We start from the raw sequence: 23,756 nt of genomic DNA, 5'->3' as shown, positions 1-23,756 counted from the left end.
CCTGCCTTCCAGTCTTGATTACATCACACAGTATTTAGGGGTGATTTTTAGAGAATATAATTTGACTTTAGTATATAGTTGAATTTGCATAATCACTAAAATAATTCATATAACCAATACAAAGTCAAATTTTAGAATGCAAATAACTACATGATATTCACCAACCAAAAAAAAAAATCCCAAACCAGAAAAATACAAATCTGACACTTCGTATTTCAGTATAATCAGCTGTTATACACATTATGTGCTCTTATAAAAACTGTGTAACTGGAAGTTATCTAACACATGTATTAAATTAGAAACATACCCTGACACCAATATCCATTATTAATATTAACATTACTATTACTGTTGTTCATGATGTAAATCACATTGATAAAGATAGCAAAAGCTAATCATGAGTACTTACTATACGCCAAGCACTTCATCATTTTATGTAATTTACACAAAAATCCCGGTAGATACTACTATTAAGCTTGCTTTAAAAATGATGAAACTGAGGCTTAGAATGTTGGGATAATGTTCCAAGATCACAAATTAATACATGGGAGAGGTGAATCTTAAATCCAGGTCTATCAAACACTAGCACTTAAATCCTTTTAAAAGAATGAACTGCAGTGCACTATGATCACACCTGTGAAGAGCCACCACTCCAGCTTGAGCAACACGGTGAGACCCTGTCTCTTAAAAAAAAAAAAGAAAAGAAATGGTATACACATACACATACACACACACACACACACACACACTCATATATAAACACATACACTTTTGAAAGAAAAGATTCATTTGGGAGAAAAACAGGAATTCAAGTGGTAGAGAGAAACAGCTCATGGCGTTATTACCTCTAAAAGCTTATCAATTAAAAGCATCTTTTGATTTTAACAAAGTATACAGTACACATGTTACATACAAGATCATTTTTACAAAAGAGCACACAACTACAATCTAATATTTCCTATGTTATATAAACCAGCAGAAGTGATAGGCAAACTATACCATATATGTCATATAATTACTGAAAGTACACACACAGTTCTGTTATGCTACATAAAATTTGAGTTGCCCTAAAACATACACAATCCGCATTTCAAATGGCTAAGAATATGTGAAAATGTGATCATTGCTTAGTGGGTCCTCAAGTCAACAATTAAGAAGTACTCGTTTCAGAAGCTCTAAATACTGTTTGCTTGTTTCTACACAGGAACAAGGTCATGATCCTTCTATTGTCATTTCAGATCACCTCAAACGTTATGAAAAATGCAGCTTAATAGGAATAATAAAAACAACTCAGTGATAAACAATAAAGGACAGAGGATTTCAGAAATATGTGGTAAAAGTCTTCCAGTGATTCATCAGCAGCAGTAGTACCCTACATCTCAGTGGCAGGAATCATGTAACAACAGACAATGGTTGACGGCTCAAGACTCATCTTAAAAGAGATGACTTGAAGTTAGGCGCTTTAGAACTTCTTTCTTACTCACTGACTTCTAAGGTTTATACGTGTTTCCTGATAGAAAAAGAATAGTTTCTAAATTATAAATTTTCATTTCCATACAATGAACAGTATATAGAAATGAGATAGTTCTTTTATTTCTTCAACTTTTTCTTTATTACTCTTAATAACTGATGATCAGAAAAATATAAAGAGATTTTCCTTTAAAGGATCTTTACAAGACCAAAAGTAGGGATGAGCTGTACCTTTCATTCTAGTTTTGGGTTTTTGAGTTCACGGATTCTACTATTTAGTAACCATGTGACAGTTTTCTTGATGGTAAAAATGGGAATCACATCACAGCAGCTGAGGCTTACATGGAAAGAATATATGAAAGCACTAGACATAATGTCTCCCACATACCCCATTAAATCCTTCAGGAAGCGTTTAGCATCTACTGAGGGGCAGTCCTAGCATTAAGTACTAAGGTTAGAGCAGTGAGCAAAACCCAGATACCGTCTTTGCTCACTTAGACTGTAGAGTCTCGGGTACCCCCATGGGTTATACTGAACTTCTCACAGCCCCTGACTATGGCAGGACCTTTCACAACTCTGTGTCTTTATGCATGGCATTGCCTCAGCCTAAACACATACTCCCATTCTCTGTTCCTAGGCAGAAATGGCTCTATCCAGTCTCTGTCCTCACTTGTCACTTTGCTCATACCTGTGTCACAGTGCTTAACCATGTTATCACTGCTTCTTTGCCTTTTTGACTATCTTCCCCCACTGGGCTGAAAACTCCTCAAGGATAGGGTATAGGTATTATTCTTCTTTACATATCTAGTGCTTAGCATAGGCTCTGATACAGAAGAGACGCTGTTTGATAAATAATGAATGAATTAGTGGTACAAGTAGATAACAGGGTGCTACACACTTCCTGTTTTCTTTCTCCCCATTTCTCAGATCAATGTCCTGAAACCTGCACGGACCTTAAGAGCCCACAGTAATCTCCATATTTCGTATAGTACTTTCTGATGATGTTAATTCTGAAAGCTTACTTCAAACTTCATTTATGCATATATTGCTTTATAATTTTCCTCATTCCCCATCACTGGTGAGTGCTTATCATGTATTAGGCATGCACTGAGTGCTTTATATAAATTATCTTATTAAATTCTCACAACAATCCTGTAAAATACATATTATTATGCCTATTTTACCAAAAAAGGAAGTGAGACTGAAGATAGTTAAGGAGCTTGCCCAAGGTCACAAACCAGTAAGTGGCAGAATTTGAGATTCGAACCCAGGATCTTCCTGCATAGTGAGCACTAAAATCTCCTCCTAAAGCGAAGCTACCACTGTTACCAAGGCAAGGTGTGCCTGAAAGCTCCTTCTGAAGTGGAGAGTGATTCAACATGGATTTATACATAACAGCTCTTCTGACTGGTCCTACTTGGTCCTGGGTTCCAGATTGAGGTTATCAGTTGGTCTACAGCTCCTAACCTGCTTCATTTTCACTTGAATCTCATCCAAAGATTTTCACCCTTTTTTAAACTTTGGTCCCTAGAGTCATTTACTACCAGCCAAAGATATGAAAAACTTTATTTTCTATAGATTATAAAACCAACAAGACCATATAAAGTATAATTGTTCCACACTGTAATCCCGGCCCTATTCTATGTTCAATATTACTGTCTATCCTACCATGGTAAGCCAATCATTGACCTACCATGATTCAAGGTGACTCAATCTACATGACCCACTACCATTGCAAAATTCTCTAGGGTACTAATTCTTAATGGCTGCCACCTCCTACCTGGCAAAAACAGAAAAGGTTAGTTCAACAGGAACCGCTGCTCAAATGGACCCATTGCTTATAGCTCTCCCCAACAAGATGAATAGGTTTCCTACAAAAAAGACATTGCTTCATACTTAAAAGCTTTATCCAGGACCTAACACAATATAAGGCTATAGTTGATGGAAAGAAAAAAAGAATAAATAACTATACAAATAAGTCAACTATGACCTTGTGCTCCTCTTAGGAGGGACAAAAATTTTATTTATCATCTAGAATGTGTCAGGCAGGCCCTATGCCAGGCATAAGCTATCTCATAAAGAGCAACACAGTTGTGGTCTTTGCTCTTCTGGATTTTAAAGTCTGCTGGGGAAGTAGACATTAATCAATTGCAAGCACACTGTGAAAGCCCCCTCCTCTGAAGCAAGCAATGGCTGCTGACATAGTATTATAATGGAGTCACAAAATCGAATATATTTGAGGACCAAACAGGCATTAAAACGTATAAAAGATAGAGTAAGTAATAGAGTAATATGCCCATGGCAAAAGGAAGTATAAATTTCATCCATAAGTGTATACCATTCTTTTATGTATTGATAGCTATACAAAGCATATTTGTAGGCTCCACCTAGCCTGCTGGCTGTATATTTGCCATCCCTGAAAGAATGCTTCAGAATGTGATTTGTGGGTTCAAATTCTAAACCGGTACATTCCTACTATAGATTTAAATGGTAGACTACTTTTTCATGGAAGCCAAACCTTAAGTAAGTTTTCTGAAATATGATATGGCTTGGCTGTGTCCCTATCCAAATCTCATTTGAATTGTAGTTCCCATAATCCTCATGTGTCGTGGGAGGGACCAGGTGGAGAAAACTGAATCGTAGGGGCGGTTTACCCCACGGTGTTCTCGTGATAGTGAGTTCTCACGAGATCTGATGGTTTTATAAGAATCTGGCATTTCCCCTGCTCATTCTTCTCCTTCCTGCCACCATGAGAAGAAGGATGTGTTAGCTTCCCTTTCCGCCACGATTGTAAATTTGCTGAGGCCTCCCAGCCCTGTGAAACTGTGAGTCAATTAAACCTCTTTCCTTTATAAATTGCCCAGTCTCAGGTAGGTCCTTATAGCAGTGTGAGAACAGACAAATATAAAATACTTCACATTCCTTCTTCCCTGTGTAATCTGAGGCCTCTGGTAGAGTTTTTATAAAGCAATTGTTTGTTCAAGCTGAACCATTTCATTAACTAACCTTGAAATCTTGCCATTCCCTTAATAAGACAGGAAAAATTAACTGGACCAAAAGAAAGGACAAACAGCTGCTGAACCATGGCCAACAAGTGCCAAATATGCAGGCACTTCTTACAGAAAATCCTCTTGAGTGTTCATGCCCTTTCCACTTAGTGACTAGTAAGCTCAGATGTATTCACCACCAAAGTACCTACATACACTCTTGGCTACAGGCACTTGTTATCTCATTGCTACCCCAAGGACAGTGAAAGGAAAAAATCATTTTTAGAAAAAATGACATTATTCATTTTAGAGCCATACATCTCTATATTGTTTGTATGAAAATGTTTTTGATAACTGTATTAACAATAGAAATAACATTAAAAACTTTAAGTTGTCATAGATTTATAAGCTGAATGTGAAAATATTTATTATACTAACTGAATTACACATTGCTAATCAACCTCAAGTGGCAATTAGTAAATATTTACAGTTCTAAAGTAAATTAAGTTTACATACATTTTGAGAATAATTCATTCCATAATAGATCTCAACTAGTGTCACTATTAAGAGGCAGTTGGGGAACAGAAAGGTAGTTCTCTACTCAATACCTATTTTCTCTTTCCTGTTTACAAAAAGCCTAGATTTTGGGGGGTAGAGGGGTGAATCAATGTGTCTATCTTTAAAAAAACATTTCTAGTTTTCCATGAAGATAGTAGCCAGAATCCTGGTCAAGAATATATAAATGGAGTTGTTGTTTGGTGCTTAAGAAAAACTCTTTAAAAGGGTGATAGACTTGGTTCAGAAATGCCAAAGAGAGGTCCAGCCTTTTTTCCAACCCACGGACGGTAACCTTTTAACCCTTGAAATTTCCTGAATAACAGGATTGTTATTTGTGGTGGGCCCCTCTAACCACATCTGATAGTTTATGTTAATCAGATGATTCATGGTAAGCCCCCAGATAGCTTACACTAAGAATAAGACTCATGACGTAGGCTGGCCAAGCCACAAAGACCAACCATGTGATTAGAGCACTGGGGCTTTGAGCCACACAACAGCCCCAATGTGATATGGTTTGGCTGTGTCCCTACCTTCTTTTCCTCTGGGGAGGAAAGAAGGGGAGCCTAGAGATTGATTTCTACCAGGTAGGTAATGATCCAATCAATCATGCCTATGTAATAAAACTCCATTAAAAACTCTGGACACCAAAACTAGGTGAGCTTCCTGCTTGGCAATACTCCAAGTGTATATTGCTACATATTGATGCTAGGCAGGTAATGAGCCCTTGAGGATAATGCTAGGAGGGTAACAACCGTGAGAATAATGGAAGCTTCACATTTGGAATCCTCCTAGTCCCACATTCTGCCCTATACATCTCTTCCTTTGGCTAGTTCAGATTTGTATCTTTTTGCTACTAAAAAAACAAACAAAAAAAACACTAAACTACAATTGTAAGTACAGCACTTTACTGAGTTCTGTGAGTTATTCTTGCAAATTATCAAACCTGAGGAAGTCTGTGAGGATCTACAAGTTTGAAGCTAGTTGGTCTGAAGTTAGGGTGGCACTAAGAACCCCCAAATTGTGGCTGATGTCAGAAGTCTTGAACAAAGCTGGCAGTCTGGAGGACTGGGTTCTCAGCCTCAAGTTTGGCTACCTTGAGTAGATTTTGTTTTTCTTTTCTTCTTTTCTAAATGTAATGCTGGATGTAGAAAAGCCATCTTGTGAAAACAAGTAGACAAATATATGCCAAGTGTATCAGACAGGGTTTAATCAGGTAAACTATTTCAAAAAAGATGTAATGCAGGAATGAAGGTCCTTAAACACTGAAAGAGCTGGAAGGGCAAAAGACTGAAGACCGAACGTCCTGCTGTAGCAGTCTTTTGCCCTTCCAGCTCTTTAGGTGTGTCACCACAGCTATAGTCCAGAGAATCAGGAGGTTGCTGTGGCCACTCAGGATAGGAAACCACAGGAAACAGGAACCCCAGAGTGAAGGCAAGTGATTGAGAATGAAATGCCCAGAGGCAGATGCAAAAACCTCACAACTGGTGAAGCCCAGGTATCTGCCAACCACACTGCCAGAGAAAATATGGCTTTTGCCTCCCTGCAATCTTCACTGGCAGAAAGTAAATCACAGCTAGAACTCCAGAGGGAAGAAATCTAAAAAATGTAATTTATCAGCCTCCAAGTATCTTCCATATATTTTATTCAATGAAAATGATTTTTGCCATTCTGTTTTTTGTGGTTTGAGACTGGGTCTCACTCTGTCACCCTAGCTGAACTGAAGTCTGATGGCACAATCACAGCCCACTGCAGCCTCGATCTCCTGGGCTCAAGCAATCCTCCCATCTCAGCCTCTCAAACAGCTGGGACCACAGGTATGTGCAACCACACCCAGCTAATTTTTTTCTTTTTTTTTTTTTTTTTTTGTAGAGACAGGGTCTCACTATGTAGCCTAGGCTGGTCTTGAAATCGTGGGCTCAAGCCATTCTCCCACCTCGACCTTCCAAACTGTTGGAATTACAGGCATGAGCCACTGAGCCCAGCCCTATCTCTTGATCTTAAAGTATTTTTTGCAAGTTGTATAGTTAAAACTACCATGGTGTTTGGTATAAATGATAAAAATTTTCTCACTATATGAACATACATTGTTTATCAAGAATTCATAGATAATATCATGGGATGGTATTCTTTACATTTTTCCCTTAAAATTTTTAAAGGTATGAATTATGAAAGCCTCTTAGTGAAAAAACGGGTATGGCAGTTACCTCCTACCCCATGGCAGCCAATAAAAGTATATAATTTAGTTTATTATTTACATGAAAAAGTAATCTGATACCCAGAGTTATGATCTCTGAAAATTTCAGATACTCCATCGATAAAAACTTCTAGGCATAAATATCTAACATATATATATTTATCATGTACAAGTGCTACTATACTAATATATTATAAAGCACAGAAATTTAGATAGGATGTAAAAAAGATAATTAAAAATGCTATAAAATACTATTCAATATTGAATACGGATCTTTTTGTGTGTAAAATTTTTCTATTGTGTTAAACATAACATAAAATTCACCATTTAGAAGTGTACAATTCAGTGGTTTTTAGTATATTCATAATCTTGAGCAACTGTCACCACCATCTAATTCCAGAATATTTCCATCATCTAAAAACAAACCCCATATATCTGTTAGCAGTGACCCACAATTCCTTTTTCCTCCAACCCCTGGCAACTATTAGTCTACTTTCTGTCTCTATAGGTTTGCCTATTCTAAACATTTTATATAAAAATAATCATAAAATATGAGTCACTATTTTTAATATGTTATAGCAGTTTATAAAACAACAATGAAAACTTGTTTCTGCATCAGTTTTTTGATTCATGGTTTTGTTATCATGCTAAAAAAGACAAAGATCCACAGACCCAAGTAGACGTACATCATTTTTTCAGTCCCACTCATCAATCATTTTGTTGAAATTTGGCTAGGAAATATCTACTTTCTCTAGGTACTCTTTCTTTCTTTTTTTAGAGACAGGGTCTTGCTATGTTGCCCAAGCCAGAGTGTAGTGGCTAGTCACAGGTGCAAGTTCCTGGCCTCAGGCAGTCCTGCCACTTCAGCCTCTCAATAGCTGAGACTCCAGGCATATGCCACCACACCAGTTTCTAGATATTCACATGAACAAATCAGAAGGTGTTGTGTTTATATGCTTTTAACAATCAGCTCCAAATTCTCTGCAACTACTTGTATAAGTTTTAAACATATTTAAAGTTTCTGATTCCAGGTTTTTAAGTGTGAAGATGTAAGAGTTTTTATAGTGATGCATGTTATTTCAATGAAAAAAATCACAGAGGTGTTTAAATTGCCATGTTTCAAAATGTCCATCTCTGTAACATGAGTTTGTTTCCAAAAGTAGTTGCTTTGTCATTCATTATCATAATATTAATTCTTCCCTGAAGGAACATATTAAATTTTTAAAAAATTGACATGCAGCATCCTGTGATAGTAATCTTTTTAAGCCAATCACACATTTTATGAGGATTAAGTTACACCTAGATAACCTGTAAATCCACTTAATCTAACACATGCAAACTGCAAGAAACCTATAATATTTTGGAAGTTGATATACGAGTGTGAGCCCCACAATTATTCCTCCAAAGTGTGCAAGTTCTATTCTTCCCTAAGGTCACTCCTGAACCATGTGGGACCAGTGGCCACTGGACCCAAGGACCTCATAAAGCCTCAGTACTATGGCACACCAAATATTAGTACAGCTTAGTATCCTTTGGTGTACTTATTTAAAAGAAATACAAATGGAACTTTGGACATTTTTTCCCACACACCAATGGATCATCCTGCATATTCCAATGTAGAGGCCATCAATCTTAAAAAAAAAAAAAAAGTTAAATTAAAAAAAAAACTGAATTCAGCAGTGATAATTATACTAGGCACTCAGAAAATATTTATGGAAGGGAAGGAGGCAAAGAGGAAAGAAAAGTAAAAAGAAATTACAGCAGATAAAAAGTTCTAAAAGTTCATACAGTCTGAGGAACAAAGTCTTGATTGTAAAAATCTCATTTATGAGGAGAGGTTCTTTTTTTTTTTTTTTTTTTTTTAGACGGAGTCTCGCTCTGTCACCCAGGCTGCAGTGCAGTGGCGCGATCTCGGCTCACTGCAAGTTCTGCCTCCCGGGTTCACGCCACTCTCCTGCTGAGGAGAGGTTCTTTTAAATGAAAAAATAAAATTTTACTATTATTTTAAAATACAGTATTTAAAGTAGATTAAGTAATTAGGTGGTGAGACCTAGGGTGGTGAGTACAGGGTCAAGACCAACACCTACCTTTACTTATGCTCTAAAACCAGGTATTTAGACATAAGCAAAGGAATTTACAGTGGAACCAAGGGCCCCTGACAGAAAAAGGGCAAGTATCTACATTATTTAAATGTAAGGTGACATAAGCACACAAGAATTTTTAATTTCATTTTAATGTTATTGTAAAATTATACTAGAGTAACTATGTATGATTATAACTATATAAATCTCATACAATTAAAAAAGGTTAATTGAAAAGTTAGAAAACACTTGAAATATAAATATATTCCAATTTGGTAAATAGCTATTATAAAATCACTTGAATGAAAAGATAAAAACCAAGGCATACAGTGTTCATAGATGACTAAGTGCATTGTTTACCACCACAAGTGTTCAGAACAAAAGGTAGAAGTACTGACTTCACGACCTCAATATATTCATGAAGAAGCTCAAAGCATTTATGGCTTATGGGAGCTGTGAAAACTAGGATTTATTTAATAGGTCATCCAATGAAAATAATATGAAAAGAACTTCCTACCTTTGTGATAAGAATTCGGTATCTATCCAGCATTGCCTGGTTGTCATGGCAGCCTGCCAATAACTGCCATACCTCTGCCCTCAATGCTTCAGGGACACCACTCTTCACCAGAGTAGACAGCCCTTTCGGTCGTGCACCAAGGTTACTGTGCCTGAGAAGACAAGAAAATAATCCATTCACACTCCCTTTACAACTCCTGAACTGCTGTTGCTATGAAAAGTATACTAGTTTATATAAAAGTGTAAGCTTGGGTCAAGAGAAAACGGTTTCTGGGGGGGGCATTAAACAATAGTACTGCTTAAGCTCAGTTATATCTTCAATTTTTTTCTTGATCTCATCTTCTTTTTGGTGAACTAGGTAATTCTACCTCTAGGAAAAGCTTTTTCCTCTTCTCATTTACTTTTAAAAATCATCCTATGGACTTACTCATAATAATTAATGTGTTAGTTATATATTGCTAGGCAACATTTCAAGGCATAAAAAGAACCATCTGAATCCCCTGAAATGAATGTACAGCAAGCTGAACAATGATGTGTGGTAGGAAATAGGGTTCAGGAAATGATGTGGAAAATGGATCATAGGCCTATCACACCTTGACTATACCCACTTCTCTGAGGCCAAGCTGAGCTGGGCCAAGTACCAAGGACAGGCTCCACAGTATAGAAGGCATAAGGCATAAGGCATACATATTATAGTCAAGTTTTACGTGGCGGCCACATCCTGACTCCAAGGTCCTCCAGGAAGCCCTATCTCTTGATGACCTAACTTGGAATTCTTTGTTCCAGCATAAACTTAGATATCAATGAACCTCCAAGTTAAAACGACCTAAGATAGGTTTTCTAGTAAGAAGAGTTCATTATTGTTTACATGTCTGAATTTGTCTCCCTGACTTGTTACAACAGCAAGTGCTCATTAAAGGAAGGACCTAACCCTTTCCTACAATCACCAGAACCTACAAAACAACTCCAACTTGCTGGGGAAGCAACATATACTTATCAGGCTTTACCACATCCCAAAGGTGTGCAGTGTCAGAACAAAGGCAAAGATCTCTCCTCCTAAAATCAATGATCACAACATAGTAAATATGCTACTATGCCCATCTGACCAACAAACTGAATCGTATATCTCAATATTGTGAATATAATTTCATTTGTCATCTTTTTCCTGGTGCTTAGCTTGAATCTGGAACTATATGCCTTTTTGCTCAGACTTTACTTCTATTTGTCGCTCACTTTTTATCTTTTAGAGCTGACTCTGGTGCAACCACTGGGACACCAAACCTTGACAATGTACTCCGGTTTGATCTAACACCCCAGGCTCTGGTTTCAAGTTTTGAGCCTCAAAAGTCATAGAATCCAAATGTCTCTTTTCTGAAACTGGCCTCCCACCTACTTCACTAGATTATACACACTCTTCTACCTCTAGCTCAAATCCCAGTATTGGCATACCTTCCTCTGAAAATATATTCCTTGCTTTCCCCATACTGTCATAATTGGGCTATTTCAGAAAAAAACTAAAACTTCCACAACTGAAACAAGTTCAAGTAAACTCATCCCATTAATAATTTTAGTAAACCATCAGATTTAATGGTTTCTTTTAGCCTTTTCTAGCTAAGCTTTTGTATTGTTGGGTTAGAGAAACTAAGTTGATAATACTGATGGGCTTGAAGCAAAAATAAACTAGAGAAAGGCAGAGTTTATATGATTTAACATGCTACCATACCTTAAAATAACAGTTATGCTGCCAAGTGACAAAAGCAAGTTTCAAATTAGTAAATAGGTGCTAGTTTACATAACCACTATTTTGAAACCTGCTTTTAGACATGCATAGAAAAATAATATGGAAGAACATACTCCAAAATATCTGTGTAATAGAATCAAGAGGGAAAGTAGCCCTTTTATTTTCCTATGCTGTTTGAAATATTTATAATGATTTTAAACTCTTTTATAATCATAAAACACAAGAAGTCATTTCAATTCTTTAAACTTCTCTCATGACTTTAAATTAAAACATAATTTTAGTTAATTTGGAAAAACATCATAGATAATTACGCTTCACAAAATATGTCAAGTAGAAGAAGAGTATTAATTATTCTTCAGAAGACTTCCACCTGAATAAACTATTTGACAAGGAATATTATGCCACAAGAGAGCCAGGATTAGTCATAAAAGGATCTTTTGGTAATTTAACATTTGGCTCTGATTATACTTTTGAATAGGAAAAACATATGGGTTAAGGGTATTAGTATAGAAAAATGGGTTAATTAAAAGCAATGATGTACAAAGAGCAAAGGTCATTTCCTCTCAAATTAAATGCAGAATATTCTGAATTATGAGTCCAATAATTTATAATATCATGTAAGGGAAATCCAAAGTAGTTAAATATAGTATATGTTACATGTTATATAGAGATCAGCAAGTCATCACTGTGTCTCTACAGCTATTAAAACTCCAATAAATTAAATTAATTAAAACTCCATGTGAAAGAATCCTTTCTTGGCTGGGCACAATGGCTCATGTCCATAATCCCAGCACTTTGGGAGACCAAAGCAGGCAGATTGTTTGAGCCCAGGAGTTCACACCAGTTCCAGACCAGTTTCAGACTGGGCAACATGGCGAAACCCCATCTCTAGAAAAAAAAACAAAATACAAAAAACTTAGCCAGACATGGTGGCATATGCCTGTAGTTCCAGGTACTTGGGAGGCTGAGGTGGGAGAATCACCTGAACCTCAGAGGTTGAGACCAAATGAGCTAAGATCGCACCAGCCAGGGCATCAGAGTGAAACCCTGTCTCAAAATTTAAAAATTAAGAACATTGAAAAAAATCCTTTCTTCAATGCCATGCGTAATTCTCCATCATACTCTTACCCTGTGAAACAAATTTCAAGAGTTGGTATAGAAGCACTATCTCTATTTCTTCCCCTCCAACTCCTACCTCAATTCAGTTCAACATGGCTTCTGCAACTCTCCTTGAAAAATTTTCACTTAAATGATCTATGACTTCTCTCCATGCCCCACTGGATTCAAGACATATTTTCAGTCCTTTCACTTTGACCAATCTGTTTCCCTTGGCTTCAGTGACAAAGCACTACCTCTTTATCCACCTTCACAAATTCCATTGTTGATTGCTTCTCCTCTATTAACCTCTTAAGGGTTTAAAGTTCTCTCTCTTTACTCTTGCCCTTCTCTTTCATTCTCTTGTCTGTAGGCATTATCACCTATAAACGTGTATCCCAAGTTCCAGAAGCTCAAAGGCACCTCAAAGTCAGTATGCCCAAGTCTGAACTCAGTTTCTTCTCCCTAAACCTGGTCGTTTTCCAGGGTATTCCACCTCAGAAATTGTTACCACACTCCACCCAAACTGGAAACCTAGGAATTATTTTTGCCCCATCATCTATTACTAATCTACCACCAAGTCCAATATATCTTATTTTCTCAACCTCTACAAAGTTCATGCACTTCCATCTCAACTGCAACCAACTTTATCCTCCCCAGACCTTTGCAATAGCCTCCTAACATTCACTGGACCTACTACAACATATTTCCAACATTGTAGGCAGAATGAAAATAACAAGCAGCTTGATTAAATATTCGGTTGGCCCAGATTATTTTGTATAATGATTTAACTGTGATATTTCATATAATGATATATAATAATATAATGATTTAACTATATTTTAAAGTTTGAATATCTCTTCCTAGACATGCATACACACATACATACACATACTCCTTAAGATTAATAGTCAACAGTCCCCAATGAATAATTTAGCATAATATAATCTAACTCAATTGACATTCAGTTTCTAGCTGACCCTCAGCCACTTGTTTGGCCAGGCATAATGAAAATGTCTTTTCTCCTCTCTTAAAAATCAAAGCACTATTTATCTTTAGAGACTTACATTTAAAAAGAACTGGGTCACTCATAACACTGCTTAATTAACAGCCTTATTTTACTGGTTATCCCAAGTAACAGTACAGCAATTATACTGCATACAGCACCCTATCACTTGAGAAGTACTAATAAATATTAAGCCAGATGCTGCTAGTATATATCTATGACCAGAGAAGATCCAAATAAATAAAACAGAAATGTATAAAAATAATCATTGCTTTCAATATTTCTGATTAAAATGTAATTACACATTGCCATTGCTTTGATACATTAACTGCAGCTATCAGGAACTTGAAAATAGGCAACTAGTTATGATACATGCTGAACTCTATCCTAGAAACAAGATGGATACCTAATACAATTATTTTTAAAGTCATACATAAATCAAATATCTATTAATCATACAGTAATTGGCTAGGTTTTAATGCATGAATAGAAACTCCACAATGGCAAGAATCTTTGTCTTCTTTACTTATATATCTTAAGCACCTAAAAACAGTGCCCCACATATAAAAGGCATTTAATACATTTTTGGTAAGTGAATGAATATAATTATGAAATGAAATTAATATGTCAATTACTAAAGCTAAACAAAAAAGAATGCTTTTTTAGAAGCAAACATTCTCACTGAATTTAATAGGATCAAAAAAATGTCATGGACTCATCTAGTGGATTTCCTTTACTTTCAAAGAGGATTTTCTTGAAACTACTTAGGCATAAAAGAACTCTACTTTTAAAGGTGTCTATTGGGGGGATAAAATTTCAAAGGGAAAGAGTTATTTCTAACAAAAACAGCAGAAAAAGCAAGAGATGAGGGGGATAAAAGTCATTGAATGTAACCACTGAAAAGTCACCAATGGAATTAGAGAAATTTTGATAGGAGATGGAAGTAGGTGGCTATGTATCAATTTTCTCTTATTCAATAAAAAAGAATGACCGATTTGAAGGTGACTTTACTTGATGTAATAATCCAATACCAATTTTTTTCCTCCAATGTTCACTTAGTCTTTTTGGTTAGAAAATCTTCCTGCATATTCTTCCTGCTAAAAGTTGACTTATGGCTAAGTATTCACAGTAAGCACTATCTCTATTTTTGTCTTTAAACTTTTTCAAGTTTTCCATGCATCTCAAAACCTGAAGCAGTTGGCCGGGTGTGGTGGCTCACGCTTGTAATCCCAGCACTTTGGGAGGCCGAGGCGGGCGGATCACGAGGTCAGGAGATCGAGACTACGGTGAAACCCCGTCTCTACTAAAAATACAAAAAATTAGCTGGGCGTGGTGGCGGGCGCCTGTACTCCCAGCTACTCGGAGAGGCTGAGGCAGGAGAATGGCATGAACCCGGGAGGCGGAGCTTGCAGTGAGCCGAGATTGCACCACTGCACTCCAGCCTGGGCGACAGAGCGAGACTCCGTCGCAAAAAAAAAAAAAAAAACCTGAAGCAGTTTTCCAGATATTATTCTGCCTAATCCTTTAAATTATTTAAATAATAGTTAAATCATCAGCATTACCATTCTGAATATATTCAACATATAAAAGAAATCTTGCTACCACTTTTAGTTTTGTTTTTACAAGTTCTCCTATCCCAAATGTTTTCTCTCTCTCTCTCTCAACCTTTCTTTCTTTAGCTCATGTGCTTTCTTCATGTAGTTATTTCTTCAATACACCTTTATCTCCAGTCTGTTATAAAGACCTCCAGTACTGAACTTTTTATAGTCTGTTCTTAGTTTTCTTTTCTATATTATTTTTATTTTTTCTAATGATTTCAAATTAGTATTGAAATGTTTTTCCTTTACGTCTTTCTGATAGTGCATTTAATTATAAGAATTCTGACTTTATTCATGTCTTGCTATTTTAATAGAATGATCTAGCTATTTAAGAGTAAGTTCAAAATATTTTCAAACACGTTTAAAATTTCACTGAGCATATATACTGTATCCTAACTTTAAAAAATATTTCCCCAAAGCACAAAGTGTAGGACTCCACATGACAGGTGCTTTACCTCCATAAATCACAAAAATGTCTACATGTAAATGCCTACCTATTTTTCCCGAGACTTAGGAAATTTCTAAATCGAATGTTTCAAAAAGAAATTTGAGCACAATTAAAAATAATTGACAATCCTTGTATAAAAGACTTAGTAGTTTATACTTCCGTAGTTTACACAAATGCTACCCTTTTCATATCATGACATAATTATAATAATGGCCCAAATAAAAAAAATTTGAATTGTAAAAAATCCAACAAGTCTAAGAATCAATTATGTTAGTTTTTTAAAACAGTTCCCTCAGACCTTTAAATAATTTCCTCAAGTCCATTAATAAAAATATTATTAGAAATATTTTATTTCTGAAAAAAATGTACACTGAATTTCAGCTGAGAAACCCTGCCAATTCTACCTCAAAAGTCTTTTCCCATTTGGAGCCTCGTCTCCGTACATAGGGCCAGTGAGTTTGGTATAAATATCATCAACCCATGCAATTACCTCCCAATTTGTTTCTCTGTTAATCAATGTTCTTCCTACTCCAATATTACCTTCCCAAAAAAAAAAAAACCCAATGGGAATCTCAGCTTAAAGAAATTTGTTGGATATTGTCTTTATTGAAGTTGGGCAGCGGGCACATGAGACTTCATTGTATTATTTTATTTCTGTGTACATTCAAAAATTTCCATTGGGTCTACAATGCTTACAGAAGGATTTATTGATTATATCACAATTTTCTGTTTAAAGGTCTACATGCCTCTATAACATGGTAAACCTTGAGGGTAGAAACTATCCTTACTCATCTTTAAATCAGCAGTGTCTGTTAAAGTCCCTAAGAAAGAATAGATGATTAAGATTTACAAGTTGAATGAATGAATGAAGTGACTTGTTTTATAGGAAAAAAAGTAGTCAAGAAATGTGAAACCGCCTCAGTGTTTCAGTTACTTTATTAAATAATCTCTTATGAGTATGCATTCCCACCTACATTGATTATAAACCTCAAAGGTAGAAACTATGTTGTTTTCTATGTATCTCTAAGAGTCTAAGATGATGCCTCATAAATTTATATTGAAGCAAGTAGTAAATCTTGCATTTTAGAAACTGAGTGGAGATCTCTATTTGGCTGTTTATTTAGTCATCAAAATATTTTGTTTTCTTACCCACCATACTGCCATTCTCATAATCTCTCTTCAAAATCATGACTAGAAGCTTCAAGTACTGCCTGGGCCAGGGTATCGATTTTCCTAGTTTATTCACTCACTCACTAGAACTTCTACATGCTCTTATAAAAACTAATCTAGGCCGGTGCGGTGGCTCACACCTGTAATCCCAGCATTTTGAGAGGCCAAGGCAGGCAGATCACGAGGTCAGGAGTTCAAGACCAGCCCGGCCAACATGGTGAAACTCCGTCTCTACTAAAGATACAAAAAATTTAGGTAACAGACTGTACCAATATCACTTTAGGTCAAAAGCAGTCTCAGTTCAAACATTAGAATGTCTATTTCCCAACCATCAAAACATAAATGTTACATTTTCTCTTCTTTCCCATCAGGTCCCATTGTATTGGGATGGGAAGAGCCTTGTCGTTCCCACCCTATAATATTCCTCCATTTTTCCCAGCTCGCTGTGTTTTGTCTTTTCCAGGGGCAGAGGGAATTAAGGGGAAAGAATACAGTCTTTACATGCAGTCACAACCGGCTACATAATTTTCAGGGCCCAGTACAAACATGACATGTAGAGTCCCTTGTTCAAAAAGAAGGAAAAATACGTCCCTAAAAGTACTCAAATATAAAGCTTTTTCTTGTCTATCACAGTCTGTCTCAATTTTACATGGTATTTTTCTTTGCTATTTAATGTCATCCTAAGAAAAAAATTAAATTAGTGTTATTTTACTATTCGTCTTTACATTTTGCAATGCCTATTTTCAAAGCAAATGTGAAAGCACTTAACTTGTATGCACAGTTACTGAAATTATACAGCTTGCATTTTGCAGCTGGGACATACATGTATAGAACCATGGAAACAGTGTCCAAAACTAACTCCACTGTTTTATTCCACTTCCTGATACATGTACGTCCTACCAACACTCTCTACCTTGGGCTTATCAATGAGTAAGGAAAGATTGAAAGAAAAAGGAATTATGACTTTCTCTGTCTTTCTCTTTCCTTCTGTGTTATCATTTTTAGTGTAAATGGTTAGCTGATTCAGAAAAGTGAAATGAGTAAGAAGGAACAACTACAACCTATGTGATAGAGTTCCTTGGTTGTTTGTGTTTCTTTTATTATTATTATTATTATATTATTATTATTATACTTTAAGTTTTAGGGTACATGTGCACAATGTGCAGGTTTGTTACATATGTATCCATGTGCCATGTTTGACCTAAAGTGATATTGGTACAGTCTGTTACCTAAATGTGAGCAAAAAATTAATGGAATCAGCCCTCTACCCAGGGGAAACGGGATTTACTCCACTAAATAAATTTTAAAAGAGCAAAAAATAAAATAAAGATACAAAAAATTAGCCAAGCGTGGTGGCCCACACCTGTAATCCCAGCTACTTGGGAGGCTGAGGCAGGAGAATCGCTTGAACCCAGGAGGTGGAGGTTGCAGTGAGCCGAGATCGCGCCATTGCACTCCAGCCTGGGCAACAAGAGCAAAACTCCATCTCAAAAAAAAAAACCAGAAAACAGAAACACATACACACACACACACACACACACCCTGTTCTGGCTCTAAAACCAGCGTGGTTTAGATTCAAAAACTGGCTCTGTCATTTACTTGATATGATCATGGGCAAGTTACTTAGTTGCTGCCATTATGTTTTCTGTATTTTTACACTAGCTACCTAACACAGCTATGCCTCAGTTTTCTCATCTCTAAAAGGAAGATATAATAATACCTACCTCAGAGAGCTGCTGCAACAATTAAATTAACTAACAAATGGAGAGTGCTTAGAATAGAACCTGGCACATAGTAAGTACACTGAACTGTCAGTTATTACCTCTGTAGCCATGCCTCACCTTTCCTTCTGTTACAATGAGCTATCTCTGCTCCCAAATCCAACCCCTCCACTAGTCAACATACACATCTTTTCTTGCCTATTCATCAACTTATCCTACAATTATGTCCTCTTTCTCTGATGCTATCGAATTTTCTCTGTTACATCCTTTCTAACAACATACAAACATGTTATATTACACATTTTAATAAAAAACTCTCAACCCCAATCCACTTACTAATGTGTCCTCATTTCCTATCATCCTTTTATAGCAAAACTATTTTTAAGAGCTATCTATATCTGCTGATTTCCAATCCAGCTGGGCTTTCATTCCTGCCTCTCTATTGAAACTGTTCTTAAGATCACCAGTGACACCTAAATTGTTGAATCCAGTGGATTTCTAGGCTTCATCGGACTTCACCTATCAGCACTTGATTACTGTCTCCTTCTTGATAGACTTAGTTTACTTGATTTCTATCTTGACTCTCCTCCTACCTCACTGGTTGCGCTCTCTTGGGCTCCTTTGCCTGATCCTCCTCATACTTCCAACTCCCAAACACTGGAGTGGTCAAGGGTGCAGTCTTTGGATGATGTCTTCATCTAAACTCGCTCCGTAAGTAATCTCACCCATTTCATTCTAACAGCTTTAAAAACCATCTATATACTGATGACTCCCAAACTCATATTTCCTTCCCTATCTTTTCCTTGAACTCAACGTTATATGAAATTGATTAATGGACATAGTCACTTGGATGTCTTAAATGCATCTCAACATCTCCAAAATCTTGATTTTATCCTCCAAAGCTCTCTTCTATATTTGAGTAAACAGCAAGTCTTCTAGTAGCTCAAGCCAAAAACTCTGACATCAGTGGCCAGTTATTTATTTTTCTCAGGCCACACAGAAAACAGAAGCAAATACAATCAGTACTCTCTTAAAATATATCCAGAATCTGATCGCATGTCACCCTCTGCTACCAGCCTGGTGCAAGACATAATCATCTCTCCCCTGGATTATTTACAATAGCATTCTACCTATTCTGCCTGCTTCCATCTTTGTTCCCTTATATTCCATTTTTCACTGGGCAGTCAGAATGATGTTTGTAAAACGGTTAAATCAAAATATCTCACCATGACATGATCAAGACACAAATTAGTCAAGTAACATTCTCAGGGTTCAAGATGAAGCCAGATACAAGATAAATGAATCTATGTGCAACCTAATGGAGAATATTATAACTTAGATTTCTTAAAACACTGTATAAGACAAAAATAATTACCAAATATCGATATATAAAATGTTCATAAAATTGGACAGAAATCTGTAGTGGTAAGAGATATTTCATCCAAAAATTCAGTCAATAAATATGAATTGAGCACCTACTATACTCCAGGAACTGTAGGAGATGTCTCTAAAACAACAGTGACTTTAAGGAGGTCATGTGTATTTGACACAACTTTGCAGGATAAGAAGAGAAAAGTTAAGACAGAGTTACCTATAATAAATATTACAAAATAAAGAGAGAAAAATGGATCTGCAAGGTATAATGAAGGAACTGTTCCGACAGGAGAAAAGAACACACTTCAAATAGCCATCTATGTATAAGACATAAATTTCCTTTTTTTTCCTTTTTTTCCTTTTTTTGGTTTAGTGATACTATTCTTGCTTCAGTACCTACTAGCAGTTAAGACTCTGGGCTTTTTTTCTTTTTTGCTATTTATGTAAGGCACAATCTATACAGAGTAAAATTCACTTTTTTAGTATACAATTCTGTGAGTTTTGACAAATGCATATAGGTGTGTGAGCACCACCATAACCAAGATATAGGATAGTTCCCTCATTCCCCCCACACCCAAATTCCCTGGACCCTCTTGTAGTCAATACCACCAGTCCTTAACAACTACTGACATGCTTCCTATGATGATAGTTTTGGCTTTTCCAGAATTTCATACAAATGGAATAACATAGTATTAAGTCACTTGACTTTGGCATAGGTCACTTAACATGATGCACTTGAGATCCATCGCTTGTAATGTATATCAGTTCATTCTTTTAATTGCTCAGTAGTATTCCACAGAATGAATATACCACAGTTGGTTGATCCATTTACTTTTGAAGGACATTTGGGTTGTTTGCTGTTTGGGGTAATTATGAACAAGGCTACCATAAACATTCACATACAGGTTTTAATTTCACTTTGGTAAACACACAGCAGTGGGATTGGAATTGCTGGGGTGGTATAAGAAGGGTCTTCCATTTTATAAAATACCATGCTATTTTCCAAAATGGCTGCACCATTTTGTATTTCCACCAGCAACATATGAGAGTTGCAGTTGCTATGCTACGTTTTCAATGTCTCCACATTCTTGCCAACACTTGTTATTATCCATCTTTGTAATGATTGACATCGTAGTGGGTATGACGTGGTATCTCACTGTAGCTTTGATGGGCATTTCCCTGATGGTTAATGATATTGAGCATCTTTTTATGTGCTACTTGGCCATTTGTATGTCTTCCTTAGAAAACGTCTGTTTAGATTGCACGGCTCTATTTCTGAACTCTGTTTTCTATGCCACTAATTTCAGTGTCTATCCTTGTATCAATACTCTTTTGATTACTGTAGTTCTACAGTAAACCTACAAATCAGGTAATATGCCTTTCCATTGTGTTCTTCACTTTCATAACAGTTTTGGCTATTCCAGTTACTCTGCCTTTCTATATAAATGTAACAAACCCGCACATTGTGCACATGTACCCTAAAACTTAAAGTATAATAATAATAATAATAATAAATAAATAAATAAAATCAGCTTGTTGGTTGCTACCAAAAAATCTGCTGAGATTTTTATTGGAATTGCACTAATTTTAAGATCAGTTTGGGAATAACTGAAATCTTCACACTACTGAGACTTTTTCATTCCATGAACATAGCATATATCTTCATTTATTTGTCTTCTTTGATGTCTTTGATTACTGTTTTCTAGTATGTCAAAGTATGTATCTAGCTCACAATATGTTAGATTTTTCTCTATTTCATGGTTTTCTTTTATGGTGCTTTTTTGTTTCAAAATTTCTATTTCCAATTTTTCACTGCCAGTATATAGAAATGAAACTGATGTGCACATATTGATCTTCTATCTTTTAACACTGTAAAACTCATTTATTAGATCTAGGAGTTTTGTTTGTTTGTTTTGTAGATTCCTTGGGGTTTTCTACACAGACAATCACATCTCTGCAAATAGACACAGTGTTATATTTTCATTTCCAATCTTGTTTGCCTTTTATTCCTTTTTCTTGCCTATTATACTTGCTAAGACCTCTAGTACTAAGTTGAGTAAGAGTCATGAGAGTAGATATCCCTACCTTATTCCCAGTCTTGGGATCTGTCATCCTTTTTTTTTTTTTTTTTTTTTTATACTTTAGGTTTTAGGGTACATGTGCACAATGTGCAGGTTTGTTACCTATGTATCCATGTGCCATGTTGATTTCCTGCACCCATTAACTGGTCATTTAGCATTAGGTATATCTCCTAATGGTGTCCCTCTCCCCTCCCCCAACCCCACAACAGTCCCCGGAGTGTGATGTTTCCTTTCCTGTGTCCATGAGCTCTCATTGTTCAATTCCCACCTATGAGTGAGAACATGCGGTGTTTGGTTTTTTGTCCTTGCGATAGTTTACTGAGAATGATGTTTTCCAGTTTCATCCATGTCCCTACAAAGGACACGAACTCATCATTTTTTACGGCTGCATAGTATTCCATGGTGTATATGTGCCACATTTTCTTAATCCAGTCTATCGTTGTTGGACATTTGGGTTGGTTCCAACTCTTTGCTATTGTGAATAGTGCCGCAATAAACATACGTGTGCATGTGTCTTTATAGCAGCATGATTTATAGCCCTTTGGGTATATACCCAGTAATGGGATGGCTGGGTCAAATGGTATTTCCAGTTCTAGATCCCTGAGGAATCACCACACTGACTTCCACAACGGTTGAACTAGTTTACAGTCCCACCAACAGTGTAAAAGTGTTCCTATTTCTCCACAACCTCTCCAGCACCTGTTGTTTCCTGATTTTTTAATGATGGCCATTCTAACTGGTGTGAGATGGTATCTCACTGTGGTTTTGATTTGCATTTCTCTGATGGCCAGTGATGATGAGCATTTCTTCATGTGTTTTTTGGCTGCATAAATGTCTTCTTTTGAGAAGTGTCTGTTCATGTCCTTTGCCCATTTTTTGATGGGGTTGTTTGTTTTTTTCTTGTAAATTTGTTTGAGTTCATTGTAGATTCTGGATATTAGCCCTTTGTCAGATGAGTAGGTTGCAAAAATTTTCTCCGATTCTGTAGGTTGCCTGTTCACTCTGATGGTAGTTTCTTTTCCTGTGCAGAAGCTCTTTAGTTTAATTAGATCCGATTTGTCAATTTTGGCTTTTGTTGCCATTGCTTTTGGTGTTTTAGACATGAAGTCCTTGCCCACACCTATGTCCTGAATGGTATTGCCTAGGTTTTCTTGTAGGATTTTAATGGTTTTAGGTCTAACATTTAAGTCTTTAATCCATCTTAAATTAATTTTTGTATAAGGTGTAAGGAAGGGATCCAGTTTCAGCTTTCTACATATGGCTAGCCAGTTTTCCCAGCACCATTTATTAAATAGGGAATCCTTTCCCCATTTCTTGTTTTTGTCAGGTTTGTCAAAGATCAGATAGTTGTAGATATGCGGCATCATTTCTGAGGGCTCTGTTCTGTCCCATTGATCTATGTCTCTGTTGTGGTACCAGTACCATGCTGTTTTGGTTACTGTAGCCTTGTAGTATAGTTTGAAGTCAGGTAGCGTGATGTCTCCAGCTTTGTTCTTTTGGCTAAGGATTGACTTGGCGATGCGGGCTCTTTTTTGGTTCCATATGAACTTTAAAGTAGTTTTTTCCAATTCTGTGAAGAAAGTCATTGGTAGCTTGATGGAGATGGCATTGAATCTATAAATTACCTTGGGCAGTATGGCCATTTTCACGACATTGATTCTTCCAACCCATGAGCATGGAATGTTCTTCCATTTGTTTGTATCCTCTTTTATTTCA

General features: G+C 36.4%; 1 protein-coding gene across 11 annotated transcripts in view; it reads right to left on the bottom strand.

The window, feature by feature from the left end:
• RABGAP1L (RAB GTPase activating protein 1 like) overlaps positions 1-23,756 on the bottom strand; it is an 865,831-nt gene that overhangs the window by 624,142 nt on the left and 217,933 nt on the right. For all 11 annotated transcript variants that reach the window (XM_063627303.1, XM_063627307.1, XM_063627305.1 and 8 more), the window contains one exon: positions 9,808-9,958. In XM_063627303.1, coding sequence (XP_063483373.1) covers positions 9,808-9,958 — 151 coding nt within the window. The remainder of the gene's footprint in view (positions 1-9,807; positions 9,959-23,756) is intronic.

This window comes from Symphalangus syndactylus, chromosome 12 (genome assembly GCF_028878055.3).
Source record: "Symphalangus syndactylus isolate Jambi chromosome 12, NHGRI_mSymSyn1-v2.1_pri, whole genome shotgun sequence".
NCBI lineage: Eukaryota > Metazoa > Chordata > Mammalia > Primates > Hylobatidae > Symphalangus > Symphalangus syndactylus.
The sequence above is the reverse complement of the archived record's forward strand: the minus strand, read 5'-3'. Positions and strand labels throughout refer to the sequence as shown.